Consider the following 14,448-nt stretch of genomic DNA (forward strand, 5'->3'; position numbering starts at 1 on the left):
GTAGGGAGTGGAAAGTAGTTACCATGGAGGATAAAGGAGTTGAATTGTTAAGTGTAGTGAGAAAACCTTTTGAACTTTCTTGATCAGGGAGTCGACATGATTTTAAGAAGTGCACCCAGGCCCCTGCATAGGTCATTCCTTGAAGGGAGCAAGAGTCTGAGGCCAAGGAGGAAGCTGTTGCAACAACCCAGGAGAGAGATGCTGGTGGCTTGGATGAGGGTAGGCCCAGCGGAAGGGTTGAGAAGTGGCCAGATGCAGGATGTTTTTTAGCTCTAGAGTTGGTGGAGCTTGCTGATGGATGTTGGGTTGCGTTGGGTGGAGTTGGGTGGATGGAATAGAGAGGAATCAAGGATGACTGAAACTCTTGGCTTAAACAACTGGATGGATGGTGGCACCTTCTATTGAGATGGGAAAGATGGCAGGAGTTGGGGAAGGAGCATCGGGTTTAAAGAGGGAAGGGTAGGAAGCCAACATGTGTTTGCAGATACTAAATTCCCCATCCCAGGTGCAGTATCAGCTAGCCAATCAAATGTACAAGATTTGCAGCTGTGGGAGAGCTGGGAGAGGTGGGAAATGGCCTCTTTCTTCCCTTCCCCCCCCATAAAAATGTTTTCTCCTGGGATGGGGTGCAGCTAGAGGCAGATTCAACTAAGGCAAGCCAGCCATTTCCTCCAGCCAGGTGTGGCCGGTTTGGGGAGTCACGGGAAAGAGGGATATGATTCCAGGGAGTTGTGGGAGACTGGTCTCTTTCCTCCGTCACCACCACTGCTCCCCAGTCCTGACTCCTTTGTGATTATGAGAGCTACAGTCTTCACAGAGAGTAGGAGTATACTGATACCGCCTGCTTTTTGTTCTCCTTCCACGCCAGCGTGGGACGACGGTAGAATCCGAGCCTTCGCCCCAGAGACGGGCCGGTTGATGTATGTCATTAACAACGCCCACAGGATCGGAGTGACAGCTATCGCTACCACCAGTGACTGTAAAAGGGTCATCAGCGGCGGTGGGGAAGGGGAGGTATTGTTCTTGAAAGCAGAATCTTTTTACAGGAGCCCTAGGTGTAGACCGACCAACAGCCTTCCTTGTAAGAGGCCACGGACTTGATTTTTTTTTTTGACCTATACTAGGAGTCAGGCAGGACCAAAGTAAGATTTTTGAAGAAACCCTATCAGATACATCACAAACGAAAGTTCTAATAATACAAACACACAGAGAGCTGTATTTAGTTACAAAAGAACATTTAAGATACAGACATGAAAGCGTTCTGTATGGCATGAAGCCACGAATCCAAGTTGGTGTTTGGCCAGAGTTTTGGAATACTTGTTCTTTTCCTTCAAAGACTATAGTTACATAAATTGTCTTCATCTTATCTTTTAAGGAGATGCTATTTTTAGAATCACTTCTTTCATCTACCCAGACATTTGACTGTTATTTTAAAGTTGGTACACTTGACCTTCCCTTCCATCCTTTGGACGAGCCTTAAATACCTTCCACCCACACGTTCACCTCAGTGCACCCCCTCCCCACTCCCCAACTTGTCTCCTGCCCCCAAAGCCTTCCTTTCTCAACATAGGACATTTCCTTTCCTTTCTTCATGCTAATGTAGGAGTAACTTGTCAGGGAGAAGAAAGAGACAGCATCTTGATGTGGCCTTTCGCAGAGTTTGGGCCAAGCAGACTTGTGGCTGAGCGTTTGAGTTCGAGAGTCGTGTTTCACTTCTGCCCCATCCCGGCTGTGTGACCTGGGGCATGCTCTTGAACCTCTCTGTGCTTTGGTTTCTTACGTGTAAAGGGAAGATAACAATACTCCAATCAATGAGATGTTTCACACTATTTTGCACCAAGTCTTCGAAATCTGATGCATATTTTACATTCTGAGCACATCTCCGTGTGGGCTAGCCACGGGGCAGGTGCTCCATAGACGCATCTGGCCCTGGAGCCTCCCCAGCTGTCTGCCCACCAGCCCCGCAAGGGCTTTCATCCCTTCCCCCATCTCTTCAGCCACGCTGTTGCTGACAGTATCAGCATCCTGCTTGGTCCCTCGGCCTTTGGGGGCACCTGCCCTGCTGATGCCCAAATTTGGCTTGTGCCAGACCATCCGCTTCTAGGTGCCTGAGCCCGAGCTGTGGAGAGCTGCCGGAGGAAATCGCACATGACAAATTCATTGCCTTTGGCCCTGTTCAGAAATCTTTTCAGAACACCTTGTCAGCCCTTGCTCCCATCCCCTCCTCAGCTCTTACAGACCCTCCTTCCAGAAGACATAGTCTCCAAGGTCTTTGTCAAGTGCTGGAGACCAGGGCTGCTGGTCAGTGGGTGTGCAGTGCTATGAGCTCAGCAGTTCCTGAAATTCTCAAGCACCTCTAATTCCATTTTCATTGGTAAATGGCCTTGGCTGAGTTGCAAAGACCCCGGTCCCACCACGTAGCTCCTCCCCTGCCCCAAACATACCCCAACCCCCCCCCGCAATCCCATAACCAAAGGGCTACTACTCAGAACACCCCACATTCCAGGCCTGGGTGCTGTTTGGCTGGTGCCCCCGCCATAGTAGTTGGAAAATTTGAGTATCACTCTTGCTAAAGACCGAATGTGTGCCTCCCGATGTAGTGGGATCACAAAGTTAGAGATTCATTTTCTCTGGCAGTAATCATTATCTCGTCCTGTGTCAGGACACGGGCAATTATTTGGACACCAGAGAAATGAATATGACACACCTCATTTGGGATAACCTCATGCCTCCTCATCTGCCTTACTAAGGAAGTATCTTAGAATGCTTCTCTTACTTTGCTTATGGTTATTTTCCTCTTTCAGGTACAAATAAGTCTGTTATGACTTACCCTGACACTAGTTTCTGGTCAGGCGTCCACCAGGACCTACTATTCTTGTGTTGTCTCATATTACTTACACAAGATAACCTCTGCTCTCTCTCTCCTTTTTTTTTTTTTTTTTTTTTTTACAAGTCCAACATACTCACTGTAAGAAAGTATAAGCATCCGGCTACACTATTGTGTTTTCTGGTACAGTTGTGACAGAATGTTTATCACAGGACATACAGTAGCTTTCCTCTTACGTATTCTTTTTATTACAGGTAGGGCATCATATGGACTGTTTTGAAATTTTGTGTGTAGGACCGATGACCTATGAATTTCACTTCAGGATAGTAGAGTGTGGGGGGGGGAGGGTCGGAAAATATTTGCCGTAGAAAGTGGGTGTTGGCTCCGATGAGGCTGAGACCCATCGATTTGAAATGATTAACCCTGAGCAGCTGATGTGAACTTTAAATACGGCTCTGGGTCCCCGGGAAATTTCCTGGGGGCACCAGATATCTGAGAGCGGTGCTCAGCAGAAACGAGCAGACCTGTTATTTCACTTGGTATAGCAGCAGGTGTCTGGTAAATTTCTCAGCCTTGAAAGTAGATCCAAGTGTAGGATCATTGGTAGTGTTCTCCTGGCTCCGTGGAAGGATTTTCCTGCTCCCAGCAGTCCCACCCCACTCAACTGAGATCAGAGCAGGGAATTTACAAAAACAAGTCAAGCACAGCAGAGGTGGAAAAGCTCACGGAGTTTTTGTTTGTTTGTTTTTATTTTTTACTTATTTTTTTTAACGTTTATTTATTTTTGAGACAGAGAGAGACAGAGCATGAACAGGGGAGGGGCAGAGAGAGAGGGAGACACAGAATCCGAAACAGGCTCCAGGCTCTGAGCTGTCAGCACAGAGCCCGACGTGGGGCTCGAACTCACGGACCGTGAGATCGTGACCTGAGCCGAAGTCGGACGCTTAACTGACCGAGCCACCCGGGCGCCCCTGTTTGTTTGTTTTCAATCCCTTCCAAAGTCCCAAGTTTGTGTTGAAAGCCTGTGCTTTGTGGCTTTCAGGTGAGGGTGTGGCAGATAGGCTGCCAGACCCAGAAGCTGGAGGAGGCCCTGAAGGAGCATAAATCCTCTGTGTCCTGCATTAGGGTAAAGAACAACAACCTGGAGTGTGTCACAGCCAGCACGGATGGCACTTGCATCATTTGGGACCTTGTGTAAGTAGCTGTGAGAGGACAATCTGACCCAAAACCCAGTGATTCCAGCATTTCACTGAGAGAAGATCTGAACAAAGGGTAGAGATCTCCTTTGAGGCCACAGGAAGGGGATGTTCATCTGAAGCCATTTTCCTCTGTGCCTGCTGAGGGTTTACAGATGCTGGTAGAAAGGGTGCAGTGTCCCGGAAAAGCTGGACGTTGGAAGATTCTGGATGCATGGGGAAGTAGCTTCCTGGACACATACGGCGAAGCATGATTTAACGTATGCAAATACAATTCTAAGAATCCCCTCTCCCGCAAAGAGGGAGAAGGGAAGTAATGATGCAGGCAGTTTCTCTTGTTCTGTGCAGTGGAACCCAGAATGAGCTTGCCATGAGGGGTGCAAGAGGGGGGGTGGTGTGAGTCTAGCCCCTCCCCTCAGCCAGCCCCGCTCCCAGGGCCCTCTTGATGCTGGGAGCCCGTCACAGCCCCCGTAAGAGCACCCGACTCCAAGATAACTAGACCAAAGCATGTGAACTCTTACTGTTGGAGCCACGCAAAGGATTTTCAAGGGCGATTTTTTTTTTTTTAACTGTAAGCATTTGGCTGTGTGTTTTTATTTAGATTTTTAAAAAAATGTTTATTCATTTCCTGAGAGAGAGAGAGAGAGAGAGAGAGAGAGAGAGAGAGAGAACAGGGGAGGGTCGGAGAAAGAGGGAGACACAGACTCCAAAGCAGGCTCCAGGCTCCGAGCTGTCAGCACAGAGCCCAACGTGGGGCCCAAACTCATGAACTGGGAGATCGTGACCTGAGCCAAAGTCAGACGCTTAACCGACTGAGCCACCCAGGCGCCCCTGTGTTTTTATTTAGAATTGGACCCTCTTCCCCTAACCCTCCCCTCACCCAGCACACCTCTACTACTCCTAAGATGCCTTGCCTCTGTATCTGACTGCATTAGAGAGACTTGAATAAGTCCAGAAGTGGGAGAAAAGAGACCTAAATGGAGATATGGATATATATATTGCAAAAGAATATGGAACATTCTAGATTGCAGAGAAGAGAGTGGGAATTAAGGCAAAGGCAGAACACTTTTTGTTTCATATATTAAAAAACAAAAACCAGGGGCGCCTGGGTGGCTTGGTCGGTTAAACATCCGACTTCAGCTCAGGTCATGATCTCATGGTTTATGGGTTCAAGCCCCACATCGGGCTCTGTGCTGACAGCTGAGAGCCTGGAGTCTGCTTTGGGTTCTGTGTCTCCCTCTCTCTCTGCCTCTCATGCTCTCTCTCTCTCTCTCTCTTTCAAAATAAATAAACATTTTAAAAAATCTTAAAGAAAAAAAACAAAAACAAAACCTCTGTCTCCTTTGTGTCTCCTCACTTTGATGTGCATTTGAAGCCCCTGGAGCTCTTGTGAAAATGTAGATTTGTATTCAGAAGGTCCAGAGGGGATGCCTCAGATTCTGCATTTTTCTTTTTTTTTTAGTTTATTTATTTATTTGGAGAGAGGGAGAGACAGAGAACAAGCTGGGGAGGGGCAGAGAGAGAGGGAGACACAGAATCCCAACCAGGCTCCAGGCTCTGAGCTGTCAGCACAGAGCCCAGCGCGGGGCTCACACCCACGAACTGTGAGATCAAGACCTGAGCTGAAGTCGGTCATTTAACCGACTGAACCACCCAGGCGCCCCAAGATCCCGCATTTCTAACCAGCTCCCCAGGGATGCCCCTGGTTCAAGGACCACGCTTGCAGGGGTTCTTAGCCTACACCCGAACTCCCCACTGGGAAAATACGGAACTAGAAGGGAGGATGTGTCTAAATATATTTCCATGGATTGTTTGTGACCACCTCAAATTGCTGAAGCCTTCCTGTTGTATGGCGGGACTATTTGGTTAATTTGTGCCAAAATCTCTAAAGAACCGTCAGCCCAGATACCACGTTTGAAAAGTTCCATAGTGAGAAGGAACTATGCAGGGCGTGCATTTCTTTTTAGCCAGTAGAGCCCAGCCTGGGAGATGGCCACCCATCTCCCAGGGAAGGAGAAGCAATATTTACATGTTTGTCAGCACGGTGTCTCAGGCAGTGGCTCCCAAACTGTTTTGCACATGACAGTCAACTGGCACACTGACGGAAATTGCCCATCTGTGGCCTCTTCCCAGCCTGCTAGATCCAAATCCCCACAGGGAAGGCTCGAGAATATCCGTGTTTAAAAAGCTGCCCCCCCACGCTGCCACTCAGGTGGTGGAAACTTGGCTTCAAAATGGCGGCCTCAAGAATACGGTGGCTTGTGTGCAAGACAGCAGGTTGACTCCGAATTCAGCCTCTTCTGTTCTCATCGGAACTTGAGGCTTCCCCCGGAGTTCTGTGCTTTGTCTTTGGAAAAGGGCCCTCCCGGTATCTTCTGAGGCCCCGTAGGTGCATTGGGAGGACTCCAAAGTGGAGCGGGCAGAGTAGCAGGAAGTATCTCTGGGTTAGATAAACCAACCCAATCCAAGCTTGTGCCAAATCCAGGCTGAAGAGTAAATGCATTTTCTAGGGAAGGGGAAGTCAAGCTTCACAGCTTTTGCGTCTAATTGTTTCCAGGCGTCTTAGGAGGAATCAGATGATCCTGGCAAACACCTTATTCCAGTGTGTTTGTTACCACCCCGAAGAGTTCCAGATCATCACCAGTGGCACAGACAGAAAGGTAAGGCCTCCCGACAAGAGTCGGGGTCCTTCTGGCACGTGAGAGAAGCAGTGAAGTGTTGCGGCTGGGGGTGCAGGCTCTGGACTCGAGCCCCATGAGTTCAGACATGGCTTTGCTGTCGATCAGCGGTCCACTTTGGAGATGCCGCACTTGCTTCTTCGCTTTTGCATCTTGGCTTTGCCTTTGCTTCTTTGTCTGTAGTGTGGAAATGACACCACTCAGTTCACACTTGCGGTGAGCGTGACTTTAAGGCCATGTAAGGCCAATAGCAGGGGGCCTGGCCCATGGTAGCTACTCGGTAAGCACTGGTAATTATTATTAGGGAATTTCTGAGGCCAGGATGACACTGCCCAAACCAGTTGTCCTTGGGCTACATTCCAACTGAATGATAATAGAGCTCCTCGTTGCTCATCCCCTCTGCGTCATCATTAGCTGGGGAGTCCACGTCCTTGGGTAGAGACTGGTGTCTCTTTTGGGGAGAACCTTTCCTCTTAGAGCAAGCAAAAGGCTGTTGTGTCATCTACCCCACCCCCCATGTCTGATCAGCCAGGTCTTTGTCTAACTGCACCTTCAATTACTGGATTTGGGTTCGCCTAATTCAGACTCTGAGATGACTTTGAGATCATTGAAGAAGAGATTGTGTAGTTACCTTTTTTACCAGCTACAGAAAAAGTTGAGTTAAAAGTATATAAATATTGTAGGAAAAATACAACATTTTGTGTTTTCCTCTCTCTGCTCCCCCAGCGTGAGAGACAGAATCTAGGAATGGGGCTTTTTCCCGTTCCCAGATGATTGGGAACTACTGTCCTGAAGACATTGTGTCATAAAAAATCCAAGAAACGCCACCCGGTGCCGGCCAGGATTTGTCTGATGCAGACAGAATGTTTTGGGGGGCCCGGAGCTCTGCCTCACTCTGGTCTCTGAAACTCTGCCTTGCTAGTTTCTTTGTGGCTGTCCACCCAAACTGGGCTATGTCTGCCCGCCCCGTCAACCCTGTGTTTCACTTCTGATTTAAGTAGCCTTCCTCTTGGAACTGGGGCAGAAGGATATTAGGAAGTTAATCATGATGTCACCATAAATGCTATTATACATGGTTCGGAAAGTTTCTAGATTCTTGTCATATTTCCCATATTCCAGGGTTCAGGTTATGAGACTTGAAACACTTTACTGTCCTCATTGGGGAATTGTCACCAGAATATTCCAAGCATAAATCACAAATCAGTACAACCGCCATCAGGGCTGGGGACATGACAAGGTCCCTGCCATCATGGAGCCAGGCACCTTTATGCAGCTATGGCGGGCGGGAGGGGATAGATTGGCCAGGACACGTGTAAACGAACATGTCCATGAACAGTGGGCAATCTGTGAACAAAGATGACATCAGATGGTGAAAGGGATAAAAAGGCAACAATAGGTTACGGAATCCCGGCTGGGTGGACAGAAGCTGCTTTAGCTGGGATGGTCGGCGAAGGCCTCCTTTAAGGAGGTGACATTTGAGTTGAGACCTCACCATGCTTAGCTCTCAGGGAAGACCATCCCAGGTAGAGAGAAAGCCCGAGGTGCCACAAGGCTGCCTGGAAGAGGGCCACTTTGGCTTTGGCCAAGAGAGCAGGTAATCAAACACCAGCTACCTACCTACGTGGATGTGATTCCCGAGAAATGAGGATCTGGGCATGTTTCTACACCCCTTTATGCTTTTCCTACAAAAATGACTTTTTGTTAAAGCAATCAAGCATCGATACAAATTAATAAATTAGCCAAAAAAAAAAAACCCTTTTTAAAATAGTATACACAATTTCTAGCTAAATTCAGAGGAATATAGATTCCTGGAGTAATGACTAGAATATAGCAAATTGATCTACACACGCGACAAGAGAAAGAGGTGAAATGCATGTCTAGGTTCACACTCCTAAATCCTGGTCAAGGGCTTTGTTTAGAAAGAATTTTTCCTTTCTTTCTTTCTTTCTTTCTTTCTTTCTTTCTTTCTTTCTTTCTTTCCTTCTTTCCTTCTTTCCTTCTTTCCTTCTTTCCTTCTTTCTTTCTTTCTTTCTTTCTTTCTTTCTTTCTTTCTTTCTTTCTTTCTTTCTTTCTTTCTTCTTCTTTCTTTCTTTGAGAGGGAGAGAGAGCACGCAGGAGAGGGGCAGAGGCTGAGGGACAGAGAGAATCTTAAGCAGTCTCCATGCCCAGGATGGATCCCAAAGCAGGGCTCGATCTCACAACCAACCATGAGATCATGACCTGAGCTGAAATCAAGAGTCAGATGCTTAACTGATGGAGCCATCCAGGTCCCTGAAAAGAAATTCTCTTTTTGAATCGGTTGTACATTTACAAGTTTCAAAGTTCAAAGACTATAAAAGCAATATATTCAGAGAAAAATCTCCCTCCCTTGAGCCCCCCACCCCCGACCTGACCCCCCTGACCTAGTTCGCCTCCCCAGGAGGGGACCATATTACCAGTTTGCTTCTGGACCCCACCCTGTGGGATGTTTCACTGCTTCGAGGCAGAAGAGAAAGTTGCAAATCGGGGGGGGGGGGGGGGCGTCAGCCACAGGGACCGGTGCCTGCAGAACTCTCTGGACCCCTCATTCCCCAAGCAGCTGGAGAGGGGGCCTGCCTTCCACCACACCTGACGTGTGGTCCTCCTCTAAGAGCCGAAGTGGGGGAGTGGACATGATGGCTGTTTTCCTCCTTCTTTTACAGCTTATGCTTCGGACCCCCAAGTGCTTACTCTCACCAAAAGCACTTTCTGTCACAATCCGGGCCTCCTGGCAGATCCACATCCCTCTAAATAGAATGCAAATTTAAAAACCAACGCTGAAAATATTAAAATGGCTTCTCCACCCCCTGCTTGAGCCTATTTATAATTTCAGCCGATATATCATCCCAGGGTGTATTTTTGCCGCCTTCTATATAAAGTAGAATCGTCTTTTTCGTATCTTTTTCTTAGCACGCACACGGATGCTTCCACTGAGCTGAGTCCTGCCTGATGCTGTTTTTTTTCTGAATTCCAGATTGCTTACTGGGAAGTATTTGATGGGTCAGTGATCAGAGAGTTGGAAGGTTCCTTGTCCGGGTCAATCAACGGAATGGATATCACCATGGAAGGAGTGCACTTTGTCACAGGTTAGTCATGGGATGGGCACAGAAAGCCGAGCCCTGCTTATTTAAATGGGAATACAGAACTGGCAGGTGGGAGGCAACAGGGAGTGATGACAAAAGTGTCTGCAGGGCAACGTGGTTAGATTCAGGCCTGCACACGGCAGCCAGCACGGCTGGAAGAGAAAGATCCCGTAGTCACGCTGCAGGGGGAGGAAATGTCTGCCCATGGGCCTTTGGGGCACACATAAAGGCTAAACCTTATATGGCTTCCTTTTTTTGTGGCGGCACTGATGACAGAAACGGGACTTTAAATGGTCTGGGTTATCCGGCATGCCTTGCACTGCAATTTCCTAGTGAAGTCTCCTAACTGCCAAGCTCTTAAACCAGCATTTCCGGGGGCGGGGGAGGCATTCAGCCTCCCTACAACATGCCTACTGGAACACTATCCGTGATCATTTCCTGCCAGGCCCTGATTCTTCAGGACATTAACAAATGCATGCTCCAAAATGAATTAAAATTTCACAAACACATTTACTTAGAGTGTGATATAAAATTACTCCTGGTGTGGGGGGTCTGGGTGGCTCAGTGGGTTAAGCATCTGACTTCAAGCTCAGGTCACAATCTCGCGGTTCTTGAGTTCACGCCCTGCGCGGGCTCTGCTTGGGATTCTCTCTCTCTCTCTCTCTCTCTCTCTCAAAATAAATACACTTTAAAAACAAATAACATAAAAACACACGTGGTGTGATTCCAACCACATCTATGGGTGTATCTGTAAACCTGTGTACTTATCAGAGAAAAGCCTGGAAGAAGCCAAACCAAACATGTTGTTAGTGATTATTTCTGGGTGGTGGGATAAGGGGGGAATGTCACCTCTTTGTATTTCTTCCCCCAAATTTACTACAACAGACCTAGACTTTCATAATCAAGGAAAAGAGTTACTATATAGATTTTTTTTTCTTCCTTGAAATTGGAACATGGGGAATGTGTTGAAAATTAGGCAGTTACTTGAAATCAGGGCTGTTTCTCCCTATTTTTTTATTTTTAAATTTTAATCTTTATTTTTGAGAGAGAGAGCGTGCGCGCGCACGCACACACACACACACACGTGCAAGTGGGGAAGGGGCAGAGAGAGAGAGGGAGACACAGAATCCGAAGCAGGCTCCAGGCTCCGAGCTGTCAGCACAGAGACTGTTGTGGGGCTCAAACCCACAAACCGTGAGATCATGACCTGAGCCGAAGTCGGACACTCGGACCAACTGAGCCCCCCAGGCACCCCTCTCCGTGTTTTCATGCAGCAGGACATAGATCTGTTTGTCTTTTCCAGGTGGGAATGACCATTTGGTCAAAGTTTGGGATTATAACGGAGGTGAGGTGACTCATGTTGGGGTGGGGCACAGTGGCAACATCACCCGCATCCGGATAAGTCCAGGAAATCAGTACATTGTTAGCGTAAGTGCTGACGGAGCTGTTTTGAGATGGAAGTACCCATTCACCTCCTGAGAGCTGCTGAGACTTCCGGGATCTGGAAGGTTGACCTCACACAACTACAAGATGGGTCCTGACTTCTCATGTCTGTGATTTTGTTCTTTAGTTAAAATGTTTTAAGTTTTAAACTTTTCTTTATAGAATGCATTTTATCTTATTAAATTGCATATTAAAATTGGAATGTGTTCAAGAGTACGTTGTCCGGACTATACATTAAAAGTTTCTTTTTTATGATGACTAAATGCCCAGTTGTTGGTTTCCTGTCAGAATCTCTGTTCTAAGACTGCAAAGCCCACGGCCCTTCTGCATAATTTGCCCACAGATAGCACTGCAGTTATTCTTAAAAATTAGGAGGGCCAGCTTACCTTCTTAATCAGCATTTCATTGGTCAAGCTGCAATGTGGCAAGACTTGGTTTGAGTCCAGATCTTCAGTAGGATTTTAGGATTTTTTTCTTTCCTTCCTTCCTTTCTTCCTTCCTTCCTTCCTCCTGCCCTCCCTCTTTCTCTCCCTTCCTTCCTTCCCTCCCTCCTTTCCTTTCTTCCATTCCTTCCCTCCTTCCTTCCAACTCTCTGAGCCTCTGTTTGGTCTTTTCAGACTGCTTAAAAGGTTGAGAATAAGGTGTTTAAGCATAGGCATAATTCCTGACAGAGTAGACAGTTAAACATGAATTACACTGCTTTCTCAAAGAAACCATGTGTTCTTGGAGATTTTGGGGTGATTATCAAAGGTGAAATTTCATAGATGCTTTTCAAATTTTTTTTAATGTTTATTTCTTTTTGAGAGAGAGAGAGAGAAAAGAGACAGAGCAGAGGAGGGGCAGAGAGGGAGACAGAATCTGAAGCAGGCTCCAGGCTCTGAGCTGTCAGCACAGAGCCCAATCCATGTGGGGCTTGAACTCACGAACCATGAGATCATGACCTGAGCCGAAGTCGGACGGTCAACCAACTGAGCCACCCAGGCACCCCAATAATTTTTTAAATATTTACTTTTGAGAGAGAGAGAAGACAGAGCATGAGCAGGGGAGGGACAGAGAGAGAGGGAGACACAGAATCTGAAGCAGGCTCTGGGGTCTGAGCTGTCAGCACAGAGCCCTAGGCGGGGCTCAAATTCATGAACCCTGAGATCATGACCTGAGCTGAGGTGGAGTTAGATGCTCAACCGACTGAGCCACCCAGGCACCCCCTCATAGATGCTTTTCTAGGCAAAGGAAGGACCTTGTATATGAATCATCCAACCGGGTATCTTTTTCCAGAAAGGGTAAATCATGGCATTTTTCCAGAAACACTTCAAGTCTCCAATTCACAGTACAGTGTTTTATTCTAAGCCTTTTTTTCTTTTTCTTTTTTTGCCTGCTGGGCAAAAACCCAGGTAACCTGCTGGGGCCCTCTTTGACATATCAAGGTGGATATTTAATAAATGATCACTTTATCAAATGAGTAACATTTCAGGGCGTCGATGTAATAATGCATCCCGCTGATCTCTTTCTGAGCCAGAAACTGATGAGAAATTCGTCTGTAAGACTTCGATTAATTATAAACCTGACAGTCACAGGATCAAGTGAACGGAGGCCCCCAGAGTCACCCAGGGAACCAAGGGCGGGTCAAGGCCAAGCCAGCTCTGATTGGGCATCAATTCAGCGAGGAGTTTTGCTTTCGGAGTGAACCGGGGGCCGCACAGGGGGCGCGCCCGAGAGCCGGAAAACTTCCTGGATGAGCAAATACGGAGGTTGCAAAGCGCCAGCCGGTGCAGAGCCGGGTCGAGTTCCGGCGTCCCCGCCCACGGGGCTTGCGGCCTCGGGACAGGTGTCAACCTCCCTGCGCCCGCTTCCCCACCAGCTGAAGCGAGGCGGGGGAGGTCTCGCCAGGTTTGGGGAAGCGACTCTGACCTGGTAGTTGAAACAAGCAAACCGCAACCGTCCCGGGTGGGGTCTTCACAGGGCAACACGCGGCTCCCGCTTCTGGTCCCACGGTGGCCTCCCCTAGGGGGCAGACGGGGCCGGGAGGCGGTGGCGCCCGCAGGTGGGAGCACCCCGCGGTGCACTCCCCAGCCCGTCACGGCTCCCGGCGCGCCAGAGGCTGCCCTTCGGAGAGTCTCCCTCTCCCCGTTCTTCCGTCTTCACCCGCACGTAGTTTCCAGAAACTCAGGCCAGCCGGGGCTTCGCCGCGCACTAGGCGCTGGCGAACTTACCGCCCCTCCACTGTTGTCACAGCCTGCAGGCTGGCGGGGAACGGGAGGGAAATTCGGGGCGTCGGTTCGCAAGAGGTGAGGGCGGGGGGCGGAGGGGGGGGGGTGGGACCCGGAGCCGGCGACGCGCGGCGCCTCCGCTCGCTGGGCGGCGGCGCTGCCCTGGGCGGGCCCGGCGGCCGGATTCCCGCGCGGGGCGGGGCGGCCCCGCCCTTGGCTCCGCCCCCGCCCGGTCCGGGCACACCTGGCCCGCAGGTAGCCGGCGCCCGCCGCCTTTCCGGAGCCGTCAGGGCGGGTCGGCGGCGCGTCGGCCTCGCGGCCGAGGGGAGGGGGCTCGGCTCCGGGGAGGGGGCGCGCGGGCGGGAGCCATGGAGCCGGGCGCGGGGGCCGCGGCGGGAGAGGGGCCGCCCGCGCCCCGGCCCCGCCGCCGCCGCCGCCGCTCCCTGCGTCGCCTGCTCGGCCGCTTCCTGCTGGCGCTGAGCAGCCGCTCCCGCCCGGGGGCCTCGCCGCCCCGGCCCCGGCCGGGACCCCGCGAAGGCGACGGCGAGGGGGGCTTCGCGCCCCCGGGCCCCGCCCCAGCCGCGCGCGGCAGCCCCGGGGAGCGGCGCGCGGCCGGCCCCCAGCCCCAGGCCCCCGCCGGCGACGGCGCGCGGCCCCCGGGCGCGCAGGGCTTGAAGAACCACGGCAACACCTGTTTCATGAACGCCGTGGTGCAGTGTCTCAGCAACACCGACCTGCTGGCCGAGTTCCTGGCGCTGGGGCGCTACCGGGCGGCGCCGGGCCGCGCCGAGGTCACCGAGCAGCTGGCGGCGCTGGTGCGCGCGCTCTGGACGCGCGAGTACACGCCCCAACTTTCCGCCGAGTTCAAGGTAGGCAGCGCGCCCGCCTCCCGCCGCTGGGCGGCGGCCGCGTCTGGCTGCCCAGGCGCGCGCCCCGTCACGGAAGGGTCCTCCGGGGGCCCTCTTGGGGTGACAACGTAGCCCCGCAGCGCGGCTT

At 50.4% G+C, this 14,448-nt stretch overlaps 2 protein-coding genes across 5 annotated transcripts in view; both read left to right on the top strand.

Annotated features, from left to right (window-relative positions):
* Window positions 1-11,535, top strand: part of CFAP52 (cilia and flagella associated protein 52) — a 43,291-nt gene extending 31,756 nt beyond the window's left edge. The window contains exons 10-14 of the mRNA XM_058703526.1: window positions 869-1,014; window positions 3,870-4,021; window positions 6,581-6,683; window positions 9,694-9,805; window positions 11,106-11,535. Of these exons, the coding sequence (XP_058559509.1) occupies window positions 869-1,014; window positions 3,870-4,021; window positions 6,581-6,683; window positions 9,694-9,805; window positions 11,106-11,281 (689 nt within the window). The 3' untranslated portion in view covers window positions 11,282-11,535. The remainder of the gene's footprint in view (window positions 1-868; window positions 1,015-3,869; window positions 4,022-6,580; window positions 6,684-9,693; window positions 9,806-11,105) is intronic.
* Window positions 11,536-13,709: 2,174 nt separating this feature from the next.
* Window positions 13,710-14,448, top strand: part of USP43 (ubiquitin specific peptidase 43) — a 61,855-nt gene continuing 61,116 nt past the window's right edge. For all 4 annotated transcript variants that reach the window (XM_058703354.1, XM_058703357.1, XM_058703355.1 and 1 more), the window contains exon 1: window positions 13,710-14,321. In XM_058703354.1, coding sequence (XP_058559337.1) covers window positions 13,821-14,321 — 501 coding nt within the window. In that variant the 5' untranslated portion in view covers window positions 13,710-13,820. The remainder of the gene's footprint in view (window positions 14,322-14,448) is intronic.

The sequence above is a fragment of the Neofelis nebulosa genome, chromosome 16, assembly GCF_028018385.1.
Source record: "Neofelis nebulosa isolate mNeoNeb1 chromosome 16, mNeoNeb1.pri, whole genome shotgun sequence".
NCBI lineage: Eukaryota > Metazoa > Chordata > Mammalia > Carnivora > Felidae > Neofelis > Neofelis nebulosa.